This window comes from Macaca thibetana, chromosome 11, assembly GCF_024542745.1.
Source record: "Macaca thibetana thibetana isolate TM-01 chromosome 11, ASM2454274v1, whole genome shotgun sequence".
Lineage (NCBI taxonomy): Eukaryota > Metazoa > Chordata > Mammalia > Primates > Cercopithecidae > Macaca > Macaca thibetana.
The window spans coordinates 118,362,824-118,382,347 of NC_065588.1; the positions used below are offsets into that span (position 1 = coordinate 118,362,824).

Sequence of the window (19,524 nt, forward strand, 5' to 3'; positions counted from 1 at the left end):
TGTTTACGTTTGGGGGTGTCGTTTCTCGAGTAGCGCCTTGGTCTCTAAAAGCCACTGGGGGCGAGCCTCCGGTGTGGCGGTGTCACAAGTTAGCTGTCCTTTCTGAGTCAAACCCAACAAAAAAGGCAAGAGGAAAATCAATAAAGTCCACGTGCTCCCCGGCCTCCTATGGAAAGGGCTGGCTGCGATGGCCGGATGCCCGGCCGTGGGCTGGGTTTGGCTCCAGTGGGACAAAGAATTTTCAGAACCGTGAGAAGGGGAGGCTTTCCAAAGTTGAGATCCAAGTCGTCGGTGTCTCGGGAGCTCCCCTGGTACGCAGGGTGCCCGGTGCCCAACTGGAGCCATTTAAAAATGGCAGAAACAGCTGCAGGCCAACACACACACGCTGGGAAACAACCCGCAGCCCCCTCTACTGTGGGATTCCCCGCGGGAAGCCCGGAGTTGCTCCCCTCCTTGCCTCAGCCCCTGTGCAAAGAAAGAACTGGTGTCTGTGCCTGGGTCCCTTCTGTCGCCGACTTGGAGGTTGGGAAGCAGCCGGCAAGCCGCCTTTCTCTGCTCAAGGAGGCGTGGTGGGGCCTCCTACCCCAGGTTCCCGGCGGGACAGAGGCTCCTGCACCCTGACAGCTGCTCCCGCAGAGCGGCCAGCTGCTCTGCCAGGAGGGCAGATGGAGAGATGGGGCTTCCCACCCCGCGGGCCCCAGGGCGGCCGGCCTGGAGACCTTCCAGCCCGCTGACCCCGCGGGGACCAGGCCTGTAGTTGGGGCTTGTGGGGCTGTGCCTCTGCGCCTCCCTGGGTTTGGGGAAACAACACCTCGTGTCCTCTGAAGACCTCAGGCTTTGGGATCTCATGGTCCAGCTTCCAGTTCACTTCCTTGCCGCGACCTTCGGCATACCATTGTCACTTCTCTAACCATGGTGACCCGGGGCTCTCTGCTTGGCTTCCAGGTCCACTCAGGTTGTTGAGGACGAGTGAGGTCATGCCTCCAAGAGCACCCCGCCCTGGGCGCAGGAGGAGCTGTTGCTCAGTGTTGTAAGGTGGACTTTGTAGAAACTTGGCTTTGAGATTTTTTTTTTTTTGGCCCCTTCTAAGCGAAGCCTTGGACTTACTGCCCAGGTTTCTCCGGCCCCTGAGAGCATATCCCACCTTCCCCGTGCCTTCGGATTGCCCAGGTTTCTCCGGCCCCTGAGAGCATATCCCACCTTCCCCGTGCCTTCGGATTGCCCAGGTTTCTCCGGCCCCTGAGAAGCATATCCCACCTTCCCCGTGCCTTCGGATTGCCCAGGTTTCTCCAGCCCCTGAGAGCATATCCCACCTTCCCCGTGACTTCGGATTGGGTCTTTGACTCAGCCCACGAGACTTTGGGTTGTTTATTAATTGTGTGGCCACCAACCATGCATTTCACCACTGGTGGGGAGGTGGGGTTGCCAGGTTTAACCAGATAAAAATATAGCACACCCAGTTAAATTCGAATTTCAGATAAACAGTGAAAGAATTAAAAATAAATGTTTTTGAGTATGTCTCATGCAATATTTGGGACACACTTATACTAAAAAATTATCTATTTATCTGAAATGCAAATTTAACAGGGCATCCTGTATTTTACCCAGAGGGAAGATGAAGTGTCTGGCAGATCATTTGGCCCCATGAGCCTTGGGTGGGTTTCTCCTCAGCCCTAGTGACCCCTAAAATTACCCACCCACCCACCCACCCACTGTCCCCTGACGCTTCCCCCACCCCCGGAAAAGCTGTGGCCTCCCTCTCATTTGGGGCAGGCTGTGTCCTCTTCTGTTTGTGGGCTGTTTCAGCAAGGCAGGCCGGTGGAGTGTGAGGTGACCAGAAGATGGCTGAAGGGAAAACAAAATGGCGGGCCTTTTTTTGGGAAACTGGGCCAGGGTTTGGAGGCCCTGTGCTGGTGGAGGAGAGAAGGGGTCCAGGGCGATGGTGGGAGATGAAAGCTTGGGCTGCAGCGGAGGCTTGGAGGCCCGCCACGGTGGCTCATGCCTGTAATCCCAGCACTTTGGAGGCTGAGACAGGAGGATTTCTTGAGCCCAGGAGTTCAAGACCAGCCTGGGTAACATAGTGAGATTCCATATCTTTAAAAAAAAAAAAAAAAAAAGCCAGGGGCGGTGGCTCACGCCTGTAATCCCAACACTTTGAGAGGCTGAGGCGGGCAGATCACGAGGTCAGGAGATCGAGACCATCCTGGCAAACACAGTGAAACCCCATCTGTACTAAAAAAATACAAAAAAATTAGCCAGATGTGGTGGTGGGTGCCTGTAGTCCCAGCTACTCGGGAGGCTGAGGCAGGAGAATGGTGTGAACCCGGAGGCAGAGCTTGCAGTGAGCTGAGATCGCACCACTGCACTCCAGCCTGGGCAACAGAGCGAGACTCCGTTTCAAAAAAAAAAAAAAAAGAAGAAGAAGAAGAAAAAGCAAAAGAAAAATTAGGATGGACGCGCTGGCTCATGCCTGTAATCCCAGCACTTTGGGAGGCCGAGGCAGGCAGATCACCTGAAGTCAGGAGTTCGAAATCAGCCTGGCCAACATGGTGAAACCCTCTCTCTACTAAAAATACAAAAAATTAGCTGGCTGTGGTGGTGCATGCCTGTAATCCCACTTACTCTGGAGGCTGAGGCAGGAAAATTGCTTGAACCTGGGAGGCAGAGGTTGCAGTGAGCCGAGATCACGCCACTGCACTCCAGCCTGGGCGACAGAGCAAGACTTCATCTCAAAAAAATGAAAAGGTCGGGCACGGTGGCTCATGCCTGTAATCCCAGCACTTTGGGAGTCCGAGGTGGGAGGATTATGAGGTCAGGAGATCGAGACCATCCTGGCTAACACGGTGAAACCCCGTCTCTACTAAAAATGCAAAAAATTAGCCGGGCGTGGTGGCAGGCACCTGTAGTCCCAGCTACTCGGGAGGCTGAGGCAGGAGGATGGCGTGAGCCCACAAGGCAGAGCCTGCAGTGAGCTGAGATCGCACCACTGCACTCCAGCCTGGGCAACAAAGCGAGACTCCGTCTCAAAAAAAAAAAAAAGAAAAAAAAAATTAGGCATGGTGACCCTCGTCTGTAATCCCAGCTACTCAGGAGGCTAAGCCCGGAGGATCACTTGAGCCCAAGAGGTTGAGGCTGCAGTGAGCTGCGATCATGCCACTGCACTCCAGCCTGGGTGACAGCCTTGTCTCAAAAAACAAAACAAACAAACAAACAAAGTAGGCTTAGGCCCAGGACCCCTCAGCCTGGTCTGAGGGTTCCCTCAATGACTTGCTGTGAGGACTGAGAAAGGTCTGTGCCCGAAGACCTCCTGTCTGTCCCAGGAGAGGTGGAGGTTTGGGCCTGAGGCCTCCCTTGTCTCAGCTCCTCCGGAAGTTTCATCATGGAGACCTTCCTTCTAGGCACATGGCAAGTCAGGCAGACCTGGGCCTTGCTAGGGTGAGGCCAGCCATGGGCCAGGCCTCCTGAGGTGGCAGGGACTAGCCCTGAGAAGTGAGTACAAGGACAGGGATTAGAGCTCTCCTGGAGGGAGTCAGCAGCGTCCTCTTGGGCAGTGGGTAACCCTAAGATGGTCTTGTTGGCTAGCCCTTGGACCTGGATGCAGGAGAACATTCAAAATTGGCCTTAGCCTGGAGAATCTGGGATGGATTCTTGTAGTTTATATAGGAGTCTGTGCTGGAGAGGAGCATTTGGGGCTATATTCCTACTGCTGGGAACTCATTTTTGTCCTTTCCTCCCAGGAGCCCAAGTGTAATGGGAAGAGAGAGGTGCTGAAGTCAGGGTAAGGTGACGGGGCCGCCAAGACAGGAGGCGCGTGGCACAGCCAGGGCCAGCTTTGCAGCAAGCTGGGCTGCAGTCTAGGGGTCGTGGTGATTTCTAGACCCAGTGCCTACAGGTGTCAAGAGTGAGGGTATCCGAGGGGGCCAGAGAGCCCATCTGGGGCAAGCTGTCGCTTCCCAGGGCACGTGGGCCCGGGTCATGTTTTCAGGAGTAGCCAGAAGTCTGGAATCTTATGCGAAGCCTGTTTTTGTTTTGTTTTGTTTTGAAGTTTGGCAGCAGATTTAACATTTTTAAAGTACTGTGTAGGCCAAACAAAACACGTCTGTTGACCGGTTGTTTGCCACTCTAAATATAAAGTGGGGCTCAGGCGTGGTGGCTCAAACCTGTAATCCCAGCATTTTGGGAGGCCAAGGCAGGAAGATCACTTGGGCCCAGGAGGTCGAGGCTGCAGTGAGCAGTGATCGCACTACCGCACTCCAGCCTGGGCAACAGAGGGAGACCCTATCTCAAAAAAATAAAACATAGGCTGGGCAGGCCGGGCACGGTGGCTCAAGCCTGTAATCCCAGGACTTTGGGAGGCCGAGACGGGTGGATCACGAGGTCAGGAGATCGAGACCATTCTGGCTAACACGGTGAAACCCCGTCTCTACTAAAAAATACAAAAAAAAAACTAGCCGGGCGAGGTGGCGGGCGCCTGTAGTCCCAGCTACTCGGGAGGCTGAGGCAGGAGAATGGCATGAACCGGGGAGGCGGAGCTTGCAGTGAGCTGAGATCCGGCCACTGCACTCCAGCCTGGGCAACAGAGCAAGACTCCATCTCAAAAAAAAAAAAAAAAAAAAAAATAGGCTGGGCGCAGTGGCTTATACCTGTAATTCCAGCACTTTGGGAGGCCGAGGTAGGTAGGTCACCTGAGGTCAGTCAGCCTGGCTAACATGGTGAAACCCGTCTCTACTAAAAATACAAAAATTAGCCGGGCATGGTAGTATGTGCTTGTAGTCCTAGCTACTCAGGAGGCTGAGGCAGGAGAATCACTTGAACCCGGGAGGCAGAGGTTGCAGTGAGCCGAGATTGTGCCACTGCGCTCCAGCCTGGGCCACAGAGTAAGAGTCCGTCTCAAAAAATTTAAAAAAATGAAAAAATAGGAAAGTGATGAGCATAGCTTAATACCCTCATTGGTGGAGGGGAGCAATGCCCCTTTTTGGGAAGGGCTATGTGTTCTGTGGTGATGGTTTTGGGGGGCAATTGTGGGAAACCTCAGCTACTCTGCTGAACCCGTGTGCCCTACCAATGTGTTTGTGGAATCCTATGTCCTCCCGGGTGCTCACTTGGTGCCTTAAACTTGAGCTCTGCGGCCTCTCTGGGTGGCTGCTTGGCTGAGCATAGGTCCAGCCCAGAGGTAGAGTTCTTAATGTTCTTGCCTCTGTCCCGAAGCCCCCTCAATGTCCACACCTACAAATACAGTTTCTCATCGCTGAGGTAACTTGAGAACTCGTTGAAGAGGTTGCCAGTCGGGACAAAGAGAGGCACGGAAGCCTGGCTGCATTCAGCTTGTAGCCTGTGGTGGTCTTGAGCCTCACTGGGAAGCAGCTGCAAACTTGCATCTTGGCTGATTTGCGGCCACAAAGCCCAGATCTCTGGCACACTTTCTGCCCTGAAAGGTGTCCTGTGTGTTACAAGTCAATTACTTTTTTTTTTTTTTCCCCCAAACACAATCAAACCTTGAATGGGTTGATTTACTGGGAAGCTGGTCCAGGGCTCATGAGTAATGAATGGCTTTGGCCAATCTGCATGGGGTCCTGGCAATTTGTCATTCTTCCTCCAGCTTCTGTTACCTTGGCGCTCCTTTAGAATGATTCTTGGTTTTCATGGGAAACAGAATAGCAGGAGGTGGTGTCTGGGGTCCAAGCCCAAATCTAATTCTCTTCTGCCACTTCCTATCTGTGAGACCCCAAGCTAGTGGTATAACCTCTCTGTGCATCCTGTTTCTGCATCTGTAAAAAGGGTGACAGTCGTCCCGCTCTTGTAGCCTGTTGGGAATCCCAGGGAGAGAGAGTGTGTAAGTAAAGTGCTTGGCATGGAGCCTGGCATGTAACAGCCTGGGCACACAATGGCTATTGGGATGGTTGCGCTAACAACTGAGGTTCTTCCCAGGAGTACCCTGTCTCTTCTGGACACCTTCTGATGGCTCAGAATGGAGGAGGGGAAAGGTGGGCATTGTGGTTTTTCTGCTCTGCCCACAGGAGGCAGGAGACTGGCCAGTAGACTTAAGACACCGGTCTTTCCTGCATCGTTTCTGGGTGAAAATGTGCAAGGAGGGGGAGCGGAGAGGCTGGTCTCAACAGCTGTGCTGGGTGAAGGGTTTGAGTGCTGGCTCTGGGAGAATGAGTTCACCTTCACTGCCCTGTGCCTCAGTTTCTTAATCTGTCAAATGGGGAAGTTGCCATTTCCTGCCAGACGAGCCAGCACAGTACTTGATACATAGAAGGCACTAGGAATGGCCATTGGTATAATAAGAAAAGCCGGGCTGTGGTGTCCTCTGAGGGAACACATGGGACCCGAGCAGGCAGGGTTTTTGGGGGTGAGGTGTCTGTGGTTTCGGCTGGCTGGCTTTGAGTATGCTCTGTCATCCCGCAACCCTCGTGGTGACAGTGTGGGAGTCCTGTAACCTGTCACACCAGCATGTGAGGGCCGTGTGCCCCACAAGGGGGTGACCTAAGGCTGAGTTTGGGCAGAGAGTCCAGAAAAGGTGCCAGGCAGCTCACGGACAGAGGTGCTTGTGCCACAGAGAATGCCTGGTTCTGGGAACTTTTGTCACTAAAATTGCTGAGGACTTGGGCAGCTATGTCGCCTGTACCAGGGGTGTGCCTGCCCCAACAGCCCCTGCTGGGGCCCTTAAATCTGCCAGCCTCCTAGCTGAGCCATCAGTGGCTCCTTGGTGGCCTCACACATCTCCTATCTGGCAGAGCCTTGATTTAGAAGCCTCGGTTCCAACCCAGCCCTGCTTCTGGGGGGCTCTCCTGAGCCTCAGTCCCCTCAGGGGTGTGGCTGCTGGGCCTTTCGGGCTGTAAGGGACAAGTGGAGTGCAGGGAGTCAAGGACAGGAGGTGGCTGGCTGTAGCAATAATCGGAACAATGACAGTGGCTCGGATCAGAGTGGTGGGGTGGAGGAGAGGGTGGTCATTGTTATCTCCAGTGAAAACTGGTCCTGTTTGCTTCTGTGGCTTGTAAGTTTCTCCTCATCCACAAACCTGCCTCTCATAGTGGGGGGTCTGGACTTGGTCCTTCAGGCGTTTGTAATGCAGCTGGGGCGACCTTGCAGACAGGGTCACTAGGAGCCCCGAATCAGGGGTGCAGGTCCCCTCCCACCCGGCTGCCACCCACAGATTCAGGCCGTGTAACCTCCTTTCGGGCTGAGGTCACCACTCCCTGGCTCTCCTTGGCCGCCTCGAAGGGCGTGCTTCCGGCAGTGTGGGCGGTGCCCCGGCTTGCCTGCTTCTGCCTCCCCAACTCAGACGCATTGCCCAGAGGGCAGGAGGAGCCCCGGGGTGTCCTTGGTGACGACTCCACCCCCGACAGGAGGAATCGGCCTGCTGGCCTGAAGGCCTCTCGGCTGCCCAGAAGGGCGCGGGTGGCCCAGTTCACTGGCTGAGTGGCATTGGCAGTGACACAGGGGGACCTGGGCCTGACTCCCGCCACCCATAGGAGTCCTTGTAATGGCAGCCCTGCCCTCAGCCTTTTTGGTGACAGCCTGGAGAGGGCAGCCACCCTGTGTGGTGTAACGGGGTGGAGAAACCAGGCTTAGATGGGTGATGTGGCCTGCCCAGGGGCTCCTGCTAGTGAGGGTGGAGCTGGGATTCAAACCCTCATCTGTGTGATCTGGAGCTTGCTCTCAGCCCCAAGGGAGTGTGGCCTGTGTCCCCCAGGGATGAAGAGTCCGCAGTAACAGGCTCTTCCTCGTCCTCCTCAGGGAGAAGAAATGGGTGACCGTTGGTGACACATCCCTACGAATCTACAAATGGGTCCCTGTGACGGAGCCCAAGGTTGACGACGTGAGTATGGAGGGCTGGTCCCCTGGGGTGGGCCACCCATTCGTGCTCCTCCCACCATGCGGAGGGAGGTTGTTTGCTGCTACCCACCGTGCTGGGGCTCTGGGACCAAGAGCCCCTGGGATTAGAAGGACCCAGCTTAGACTTGGGGAGGCTGCTGGACCAGTCCCCACCCCTCCTACTCCAGCCCAGAGTCTGGCCCTCAGAGCAGTGGGGGTGGGGGAACATCCTGCAAGGTGTCTCTTCTTCTTCTTCCTTCCTCTTCTTCTTCTTCTTCTTCTTTTTTTTTTTTTTTGATACAGAGTCTCACTCTGTTGCCCAGGCTGGAGTGCAGTGGCGTGATCTTGACTCACTGCATCCTCTGCCTCGTGGGTTCAAGAGATTCTTCAGCCTTAGCCTCCCAAGTAGCTGTGATTACAGGTGCGCACCACCGCATGGGCCAATTTTTTGTATTTTTAGTAGAATGGGGTTTTACCGTGTTGGCCAGGCTGGTCTCGAACTCTTGACCTCAGATGATCCACCTGCCTGGGCCTCCCAAAGTGCTGGAGTTAAAGTGTGAACCACCGCGCCTGACCTGCAAGTTGTATCTTCTGGGCTGAGCGCCCTCCCCAGGGCTTGGCACTGTGTTTTGGGGCAGGTGTGGTGGCGCCCACAGATAGGCATGTTCTCCCCACCTTTGTGGTTCTGTTCCTGAGCCTCTGACCATCTGCCAGGCCCTGGGCTGATGCCTCACATGCGGCATCTCTGTTGTTTTTCCTACTCAGCCTGTGGAGTTGATGTTTTTAACTCTCCTCTGTACAAGGGAGGACACAGGCTCAGAGAGGTGAAGCCACTTGCCTAGAGTCACACAGCTCACCTCAGAGCTGTGAATGGAGCCCAGGTCTGTCTGACTCCAAAGCGCATGTTCTCTCTGCGCTTGGAAAAGCTTCTGGTGAGTGGAGCTGGTGGTGACAGGGCCCCCCCCCGGCCCCCCGGGGTTAGGAAAGCCTGGTGCAGGGATGCGGGGTCTTAGAGGGCTCCAGGAGGGGTGGCGCCATCCCGACTTCCACCACTAGAGGGAGCGCGAGGCACTGTCCTGTGATGGCTGGCAACTGCCCCCAGCAGACAGGGCTCTCCAACTTAGTGGCTCCCAGGCCAGTTACCTCCAGAGACCCCTCTCATTTCCATCCCAAATCAAGAACAGTCTCCCCCATAGGCCTTTGCCCGGGCTGTTCCCCGCTGCCTGGACTGCCTTCCTTATTTACTCAAACTCAGTCCTTCTACCCGGGAAGATGGCACAGACTAACCCACATGGCTGTAGCCACTCCTGGGAGCGACATGAGGTCATGATTGGTAGATTTGGGGTGGGGGAAGTATGTGGGGGTCCAGCTTCCTCCAAAAAGACAGGGGCTAAGTTTCTCCGCCCATCTTCAGTTACCTGCCCTGCAAGTCTTGGGTCTCTGAGCAGGCCTGTGGCTCCATTCTTCACCCCGTGATCACATGCTCATCCCTGAACGTGGGCCTTTGTTGTCCCTTCTGGTTCTAGCCTGGGCTCCCGGAACCACCAGAGCTGCTTTCCCCAAAGGGACTGAGCCTTAGTCTCTCTCCGCATCTCCCAGGGAAGAGCAGGGCAGGCCCCTCCAAGGCAGCTCCTGGCTCCAGCCCATGTCTGTGCCTTGCCCGCCATTAGGTGTAGAAACCCCGGTTGCATTTGAGAAGATGTGGTCCCTGCTCTCAAGGAATTTCTAATCTCGTTGGGGGAAGATAATTATAGAATAGCATGAAACAGATATCAGGGAAGTGCCAAATGGAATATGATCAAGGGGAAAATGTAAGCTCTGGGCCATCAGGAAGGACCTGGCAGCTCTAGGCTTCAAGGGACCGTTGGATTTGGAGGCAGACAGACCAGCCCCGATTAACCTGTGATGTTGGGCAGGTGACCCCACCTTGCTGGGCCTTAGTCCCCTCTTTTGTGTAATGGAGCAGTAACATCCAACTCGCGGTTTCTGCAACAGAGCAAAAGCAATATATCACCACGGAGAATACTGAGCACTGTGCCGGCTGTGCAGACGGTGCCGAGAAATGCAAATTCCCTCTTCATCTGTGAACTAGGATGTGCCACGTGCCACTCCCCCACCCCCTTTCCCTCCGGGGCGATGGTTCTCAGCCTGGCTGAGCACCTGGAGAAGATGCAGATTCCTGGGCCCCACACCAGGTCGCTAAGTCTCTGCAGATTGGGGCTGGGAACCTGCCTGGTGGAGGGAGAGCTTTTGATTGTTTTAAACACTCAGTATCTGGTTATATCCATTTGTTACTTTAGAACTCTCGAAAATTTCATCCTTTTGAATAGGTAAAACACATTACAAAATTCAAATTCAAAACAGTTTTTTAATTAAGACAATTTACATATCATAGAAGTCACTTTTTTTTTTTTAAGAGACAGGGTCTCTGTGCCCAGTCTGGAGTGCAATGGCAGGATCATAACTCACTGCAGCCTCGACCCACTGGGCTCAAGCAATCCTTCTATCGCTGCCTCCTGAGTAGCTGGGACTGCAGGCATGCACACCTGGCTAATTTATGTATTATTTTCATTTATTCATTTATTTTTTGAGACAGAGTCTCACTCTGTTGCCAGACTGGAGTGCAGTGGCATGATCTTGGCTCACTGCAACCTCCCCCTCTTGAGTTCAAGCAATTCTCCTGCCTCAGCCTCCCAAGTAGATAGGACTACAGGCGCCACCTCCACGCCCAGCTCATTTTTGTATTTTTAGTAGAGATGGGGTTTCACCTTGTTGGCCAGGATGGTCTCAAGCTCTTGACATCATGATCCGCCTGCCTCAGCCTCCCAAAGTGCTGGGATTACAGGCGTGGGCCACCATGCCCGGCCGCACACCTGGCTTATTTATTTTTTTATTTAATAGAGACGGGGTCTGGCTATGTTGCTCAGGCTGGTCTCAAACTCCTGGCCTCAAGCCATCTTCCTGCCTGAGCCTCCCAAAGTGCTGGGATTACAGGCGTGAGCCACCATGCCCGGCCAGCAGTCACTCTTTTAAAGTATTCAGTTCAGTGAATATATTCACAGAGTTGTGCAACTGTCACCACTGTAATTCCAGAACATTTTCATCACCCCCAAAAAGGAACTCACACCCATCAGCAGTCACTCCCCATTCCCCTCGCCTGCCCCTGGCAACCACCAATCCACCTTTTGTCTGTTTGGATTTGTGTATCTTCAGATGTTACTCTTTTACTGCATATCTTTTAAAATCTGCCTCTCATCCCTGCCTGCACCCCCCCATCCCCACCCCAGTTCTCGCCCCTGGAGGCGCCCAGTGTTGCCAGGTTTTGTTTATTTTTCTAAAGGGAGCCTTCGCTCGCAAACATGCATGTAAATACACGCATGCACACACACACATGCGCGCACACACATTCTTTGCTTGGTGAGGCTCACATATCCTGCATCTTTCTTATATATGTATGGGCAATATTGACATATTTTAGTGTGTTAGTATTTTGCAGATCACCCCATGTTAGTCTGTGAAGAACCACCTTACTCCCTGTAATTGTTGCATCGGATTTCATTGGAATGAATGTACCATGATTGATTTAACGAGTCTCCTACCGTTGAGCCCAGGTTGTTTCCAACATGATTTCTGACTTCATGTGAATCCCACCAGGATCTTGGGAACTGCCCTTCCATGTCTACAGCCTTTTGTTAAAAAAAAAAAAAAAAAAAGGGCCGGGCGTGGTGGCTCACGCCTATAATCCCGGCACTTTGGGATGCTGAGGCGGGCGGATCATGAGGTCAGGAGATCGAGACCATCCTGGCTAACACGGTGAAACCCCGTCTCTACTAAAAATGCAAAAAATTAGCCGGGCATGGTGGAGAGTGCCTGTAGTCCCAGCTACTCGGGAGGCTGAGGCAGGAGAATGGCGTGAACCCGGGAGGCGGAGCTTGCAGTGAGCCGAGATCGCGCCACTGTACTCCAGCCTGGGCGATAGAGCGAGACTCCGTCTCAAAAAAAAAAAAAAAAAAAAAAAAAAAGGAATGACCGGGCATGGTGGCTCACGCCTATAATCCCAGGACTTTGGGAGGCTGAGGCAGCAGATCACGAGGTCAGGAGTTCGAGACCAGCCTGGCCAAAATATTGGTGAAACCCGTCTCCACTAAAAATACAAAAATTAGCCTGGTGTGATGGTGTGCGCCTCTAGCCCCAGCTATTTGGGAGGCTGAGGCAAAAGAATCGCTTGAATCCGGGAGTTGGAGGTTGCAGTGAGCCATGGTCGCACCACTGCACTCTAGCCTGGGTGACAGAGCGAGATTCTGTCTCAAAAAAAAAAAAAAAGGAATGGCACAAAAAGCATCCCCACCCTCCCTCCTTTCTCCCGGGGTCTTCCCGCCTAACTCCTCCTGCACATTTGTGCTGGAGGTCGGCAGAGTACACTTTGAGAAAGGCTGCTCCAGGGGGCCTGCAGCTGGCGCAAATGAGTGACCTCTGGGTCACCTGGCATTACTTTGTACCTGCTCTGGGCTGATGGCGGCCTCTTCCCCAGATACTCTCCCTAAAAGAGGAGGCAGGTCCTGCCAGCCGGGGCGTTTCCACACTGCTGCTGCCAGTCCCAGAAACAGGCAGGCTTATTTCCCAGGGTGCCGGAGCTGGGCCAGCCTCAGAACCCTCCCCTCTGTGGGGCTCTTTGATTCCACAGTGGGCGAGATCCAGAGGCCAGTCCCTAATAGGACGCGTTCAAATGCAGGCCCAGGAAAACCCTGCGGAGGCCTGGGGGCTCCAGGAGGCTTCCACGGAATAAAATATTCACACCACTCCCCAGGGGCTCAGAGCACGTGCACACACATGCGATCTGGTGACTTGGTTTCTGCTCCATTCTCCCCTGCAGAAAAACAAGAATAAGAAAAAAGGCAAGGACGAGAAGTGTGGCTCAGAGGTGACCACTCCGGAGAACAGTTCCTCCCCAGGGATGATGGACATGCATGGTGAGTGCCCGTGGCCTGCCAGCCTCTCCTGCCCAACCTGGGGCCTTGGCCAAGCACTCGGTTGTGTTTTTGTTTCTCCAGCAGGTTTGTTCACATTCCAGGCAAGGGGTAGGAGGGCTGGGCAGGGCCCGGAGGCCTCTGTGCCAAGGAGAAGACTCAGCAGAGGAGAGCAAGTTTCTTTTCCCAGCGTACCAAGCCAAGAGACATAAACTAAGCCAGAGACATAGAAATCAGACCCTCTCCTCACCCAGGGACGAGAACCACACAGGAGAGGTTCTGTCAGCCTCGTATGCCCAGGAAGATTGTTTGGATGTATGTTTCTTACCCCCTCATACATTATATAAATGGCTGTGTTTCCCATTTTGTTTTGGCTGCTGGAAATCTCCAAACTGGATTTTGTTTGTTTGTTTGTTTTGGTTTGTTTTGTTTTGTTTTGAGATGGAGTCTGATGGAGTCTCGCTCTGTTGCCTAGGCTGGAGTGCAGTGGCGTGGTCTTGGCTCACTACAATCTATGCCTCCTGGGTTCAAGCGATTTTCCTGCCTCAGCCTCCCAAGTAGCTGGGACTACAGACATGCGCCACCATCCCTGACCAATTTTTATATTTTTTAGTAGAGACGGGGTTCCACCATGTTGGCAAGGCTGGTCTCGAACTCCTGGCCTCAAGTGGCCTGCCCGCCACGGCCTCCAAAAGTGCTGGGATTACAGACATGAACCACCGTGCCCGGCCTCCAAACTGGATTTCTGACTTCACGTTAATCCCACCAGGACCTTGGGAACTGCCCTTCCATGTCTACAGCCTAACTCCCTTTGCTGTTTAATTTCAAATGTTGTCACTTAACCAGGTACGGGGAACACACACCGGCAGTCCTAGCTCCTCAGGAGGCTGAGGCGGGAGGATCGCTTGAGCCCAGGAGTTCAAGGCTGCAGTGTGCTATGATCACACCTGAGAGTAGCTGTTGCACTCCAGCCTGGGCAATACAGTGAGACCCCATCTCTTCAAAAGGCAAAAAAACCAAAAAAGTTGTAACCTAGGTCCATCCACCAAATCCAGATGGTGCTGTGTGCCATCGTTTCCTGTTGCTGGTGTCTGTTTCTGTTTTGACCTTTTTATTTGAGAGGAAACGTGCAGATGATATGTGTACGCCTCCGTGAAATGTTCCCAAACTGCACACACCCGTGTCACCACCCAGGTCAAAACACAGAACGTTCCGAGCCGGTCCCCAGTGTCCCCCACGGGTCCTCAACGGTTGTCTCCATCCACCGAAGGAAAACGCCCTCAGAAATTCAAACCTACAGCTCCTTTTTGTTTTTTGTTTTTTTGTGTTTTTGGTTTTTTGTGTTTTTTTTTGAGGCAGAGTCTCGCTCCTGTCACCCAGGCTGGCATGCAGTGGTGTGATCTCAACTCACTGCAACCTCTACCTCCTGGGTTCAAGCAATTCTTCTGCCTCAGCCTCCTGAGTAGCTGGGATTACAGGCTTGTGCTACCGCGCCTGGCTAATTTTCTTTTTATTTTAGTAGATAGTAGGTTTCACCGTGTTGCCCAGGCTGGTCTCCCAACTCCTGGTCTCGAACACCCGCTTTGGCCTCCCAAAGTGCTAGAATTTATAGATGTGAGCCACCGCGCCCGTCCCTAAAGCTTCATGAAAATTAAGTTGGCTTTCCATGTTTGAAAATCAGTAAATCTCCATCCTGCCATCCCTTGAGAAATCAGATCTGGCAGCCCCATAGCTGTGTGCTCCCTTGAGGCAGGGGCTGCCTGGAACTGCCTGAAGCCAGAGCCGCCTTCCCTTATGAAGAGTGAGGCACCTCCAGGCCCACCTGGGTCACCCACCGCCTCTTTATCACCTGTCTGGCCTGCTAAGACAAGAGCTACAGCCCCTGCCTTTTTCAGTCTCTTGACCCTAATTCCAATGTCTTTGTACTTTTGACCACCAGAACCTTTGGTCCAGCCAGGTAGTAGTAGATAAATAACTAAATAAGAAACTGGAAGGGAATATTGGTTTGCTGGAGTTTCTGACCTCTCCAGACGCAGGGCTGTCTTGTTCTAGGGAAGAAAGGCCAGCAAACCTCCCCACGTGCCCAAATTGACCTATCTGGAAAACACAGTCACCAGTTCCAAGGATAGGGGGACTGGTAGGTTTCTGAGCGGGCTTTAGAAAATCACAGTGGTGGTGGCTCACGCCTGTAATCTCAGCCCTTCGGGAGGCCGAGGCAGGTGAATCACGAGGTCGGGAGTTCAAGACCAGCCTGGCCAACATGGTGAAACCCTGTCTCTACTAAAAATACAAAAAATGGGCGCGGTGGCTCACACTTGTAATCCCAGCACTTTGGGAGGCTGAGGCAGGCGGATCACGAGGTCAGGAGATCGAGACCATCCTGGCTAACACGGTGAAACCCCGTCTCTACTAAAAATGCAAAAAATTAGCCTGGCATGGCAGCGGGCGCCTGTAGTCCCAGCTACTTGGGAGGCTGAGGCAGGAGAATGGCGTGAACCCGGGAGGCGGAGCTTGCAGTGAGCCGAGATCGCGCCACTGCACTCCAGCCTGGGCGATAGAGCGAGACTCCGTCTCAAAAACAAAACAAAACAAAAAACAAAAAAACCTTGGCATGGGACCAAGCTCAGTGGTTCACACCTGTAATCCCAGCACTTCGGGAGGTCGAGTTAGGAGGATCACTTGAGCCCAGGAGCTTGAGACTAGCCTGGGCAACATAGGGAGACCTCATTTCTTTTTTTTTTTTTTTTTTTTTTTTTTTTTTTTTGAGACTGAGTCTGGCTCTGTCGCCCAGGCTGGAGTGCAGTGGCCGGATCTCAGCTCACTGCAAGCTCCGCCTCCCAGGTTTACGCCATTCTCCTGCCTCAGCCTCCGGAGTAGCTGGGACCACAGGCGCCCGCCACCTCGCCCGGCTAGTTTTTTGTATTTTTTAGTAGAGACGGGGTTTCACCGTGTTAGCCAGGATGGTCTCAATCTCCTGACCTTGTGATCCGCCCGTCTCAGCCTCCCAAAGTGCTGGGATTACAGGCTTGAGCCACCGTGCCCGGCTAAGGGGAGACCTCATTTCTACAAAAAAATAATAGGCCGGGCGCGGTGGCTCATGCCTGTAATCCCAGCACTTTGGGAGGCTGAGGTGGGTGGATCACGAGGTCAGGAGATTGAGACCATCCTGGCTAACACGGTGAAACCCTGTCTCTACTAAAAATACAAAAAAATTAGCTGGCCATGGTGGCGGGCGCCTGTAGTCCCAGCTGCTTGGGAGGCTGAGGCAGGAGAATGGTGTATACCCAGGAGGCAGAGCTTGAAGTGAGCCAAGATTGCACTACTGCTCTCCAGCCTGGGCAACAGAGTGAGACTCTGTCTAAAAAAAAAAAAAAAAGATTAAAAATTAATAATAAATTTAGCTGGGTGTGGTGACACGCACCTATAGTCACAGCTACTCTGGAGGCTGAGGTGGGAGGATCACTTGAACCTGGGAGTTGGAGGCTGCAGTGAAAGGTAATTGTACCACTGCATTCCAGTCTGGGCAACAGAGCAAGACCCCATCTCTTAAAAAAATATATATATATATATATATATATAAAAAATGATAATAAATATTTTATTTTGGGCCAGGCATGGTGGCTTATGCCTGTCATCCCAGCACTTTAGGAGGCTGAGGTGGGAGGATCATTTGAAGTCAGGAGTTAGAGACCAGCCTGGCCAATATGGTGAAATCCCATCTCTACTAAAAATACAAAAATTATTGAGTGTGGTGCTACACGCCTGTAACTTGGGAGGCTAAGGCAGGAGAATTGCTTGAACCTGGGAGGCGGAGGTTGCAGTGAGCTGAGATCATGCCACTGCACTCCAGCATGGGCGACAGAGCAAGACTCCATCAAAAAAGAAAAAATTATTTTATTTTATTCAAAAATAGAGACAGGGTCTTGCTGTGTTGCCCAGGCTGGTTTCAAACTCCTGAGTTCAAGCAATCCTCCCTCAACCTCCCAAAGTGCTGGAAGTATAGGCATGAGCCACTGTGCCCAGCCTATAATAAAAATTTGAAAAAACCTTGGCCTGTTAACAGCTAACATTTATGAAACCGTCACAACGTGCCAGGTACCATGCTAAGCATCATTGCCTCGTTTGAGTCTAATTACCAACCCCATTTTACAGACGGAGAAACTAAGGCCCAGTGAGGTGAAGTAACATGCATGGTTAGCAAGTTCATAATTTGCAGTGCCATTGCTGGCATTTGAGGTCCTTTGAAGACAGAATCCAGGTTTGTGGCTGGGCTTGGTGGCTCACACCTGTAATCCCAGCACTTTGGGAGGCCAAGTTGAGAGGATCATTTAAGGTCAGGAGTTGGAGACAAGCCTGGCCAAACATGGTGAAACCCCGTGTCTACTGAAAATACAAAAATTAGCTGGGCTTGGTGGCGGGCACCTGTAATCCCAGCTACTCAGGAGGCTGAGGCAGGAAAATCCCTTGAACTGGGAAGGGAAGGTTGCGGTGAGCCAAGATCATGCCACTGCACTCCAGCCTGGGCAAGAGAGTGAGGCCGTGTCTCCAAAAAAAAAAAGATCCAGGTTTGTGACCTGGACGAACTCTCCAGAAGAATCTAGAATGCTGAACAAACCAGGTCCCCAGCCACAGAGGCCCTGTTCACTTTCTCATTTTCATTTTCGTGCATGTGCAGCCGAAACCCAGTCAGACTGCAGTCGTGTGAATGGGAAGGTCAGGGAAAGCTGTGGGCTAGGCGAGTTTTCTGGAAGGCATCCAGTAGGAGGATGGGTACAGCAGGAGATGAAGGGAGAGGGTGGTGCCCCGGGCCCTTTAGTCCACAAGACTCAGCTGAAGTTAGCCCAAGTATTGGTGTCACGCTGTTACCAGGCTACCAGGCTAGACCAGACATTAAACATTAGTGCTCATTGTCATTCATTAACACAGCCTCACAACCTCAGGAACCTATGGGGCCAGCTTCTTGCACACGTGCTTGCTGTAGGAAGAAAGTTTAGATTTTCTCGAGGGAGAAATTGGGGAGCATACATCCTTTTTTTTTTTGGTTTAAGTCCCAGAATTCACAAGAGGATGCTTTTGTGTAACGAGCACCCCAGAGTACAGTTAAAATCAGATCCAGGTCACCTGTGTGGGGCCGCCTGACTGCCTGGTGCTTCCTTGGCAGGTTGAGGTAGAGGAGGTACATGGGGCTGGGAGTTGGGCAGATGGGTCCAGCAAGTGGCTCTGCTGCTCCCAGCCTCAGTTTCCCCCTCTGGAAAGTGAAGGTGGTAATGGCACCTTTCCAGCGAGTTGTGGGGAGGATTCCACGAGGTGACCATAAATGCTTTTGCCTAGTGCCTGGCACGGTGGCAGGTGCCCAGGTCTGTTGGGATGTCCTGTCTCCTTCTCATGTTTACAGAAGTGGCCGTCGCCCTGGCTGCAGCATGGCCCCCAGAAAGGCTGCTTCATATTGTGTTGGTTTTGAAACCTCCACTTGGGTCTCTGCTGTTTCAAACGACTCTCCTAGGTTGGGCATAGTGGCTCAGGCCTATGATCTCCGTGCTTTGGGAGGCCAAGACAGGAGGATCACTTGAGCCCAGGGGGCCAAGACAGCCTGGGCAACATAGTGAGGCCCCATCTCTACAAAAAATTTAAAAATTAGCCAGATGCAGTGGCACATGCCTGTGGCCCCAGCTACCCAGGAGGCAGAGGCAGGAGGATAGCTTGAGCCTAGAAGTTCAAGGCTGCAGTGAGCTATGATTCTGCTGCTGCACTCCAGCCTGGGTGACAGAGCAAGACCCTGTCTCTAAAAATAAAAAATACATAGATGGCTGGGCGTGGTGGCTCACTCCTGTAACCCCAGCATTTTGGGAGGTTGAGGTGAGCGGATCACCTAAGGTCAGTAGTTCAAGAGCAGCCTGGCCAACACGGCGAAACCCCGTCTCTACTAAAAAATAATAACAATAACAAAAATTAACTGGGCATGGTGGTGTGTGCCTGTAATCCCAGCTACCTGGGAGGCTGAGGCATGAGAATCGCTTGAACCAGGAGGTGGAGATTATAGTGAGCCGAGATCGCGCCACTGCACTCCAGCCTGGGTGACAGACTCCATCTCAGAAAACGAAATAGAGTGACTATGTGCTTGAGAAGGGGGTGCAGGACAAGGGGAGGTGCAGCCTGGGCCCCAGCTCTGCCCGCAGCCCCACTGTGGATGCCATTGCCAATTACCCCTTCTCTTTCTTCTTTGTATTGTAAAGGGTTTTGTTGTCAAGAACAGTAGAGAGGGGAATACAATCCCCCTATACACTCCACTTTGATTTTCATGAACATGATGCCATATTTGTCTCATCTATTTTTTCGATGTGTTAAATTTTTGTAATTAAAATATAATTCACATATAAAAAATACACAGCTAGTGGCCAGGTGCGGTGGCTCACACCTGTAATCCCAGCACTTTGGGAGGCTGAGGTGGGCAGATCGCCTGAGGCCAATAGTTTGAGACCAGCCTGGCCAACATGGTGAAACCTGTCTCTACTAAAAATACAAAACTCAACCAGGTATGGTGACAGGCGCCTGTAATCTACTTGGGAGGCTGAGGCAGGAGAATTGTTTGAACCCGGGAGGCGGAGGTTGTAGTGAGCCCAGACTGCACCATTGCACTCCAATCTGGGCAACAGAGTGAGACTCTGTCTCAAAAAAAAAAAAAAAGTGTAAAAGTTCAGAGCATCCTAACACTGGCCTGCAGCCTGCACTGAAGCAT

The 19,524-nt window shown here is 52.7% G+C and overlaps 1 protein-coding gene across 2 annotated transcripts in view; it reads left to right on the forward strand.

Moving 5' to 3' along the window:
* BCL7A (BAF chromatin remodeling complex subunit BCL7A) overlaps positions 1-19,524 on the forward strand; it is a 237,214-nt gene that overhangs the window by 197,148 nt on the left and 20,542 nt on the right. For both annotated transcript variants that reach the window (XM_050748163.1, XM_050748164.1), the window contains 2 exons: positions 7,744-7,825; positions 12,695-12,791. In XM_050748163.1, coding sequence (XP_050604120.1) covers positions 7,744-7,825; positions 12,695-12,791 — 179 coding nt within the window. The remainder of the gene's footprint in view (positions 1-7,743; positions 7,826-12,694; positions 12,792-19,524) is intronic.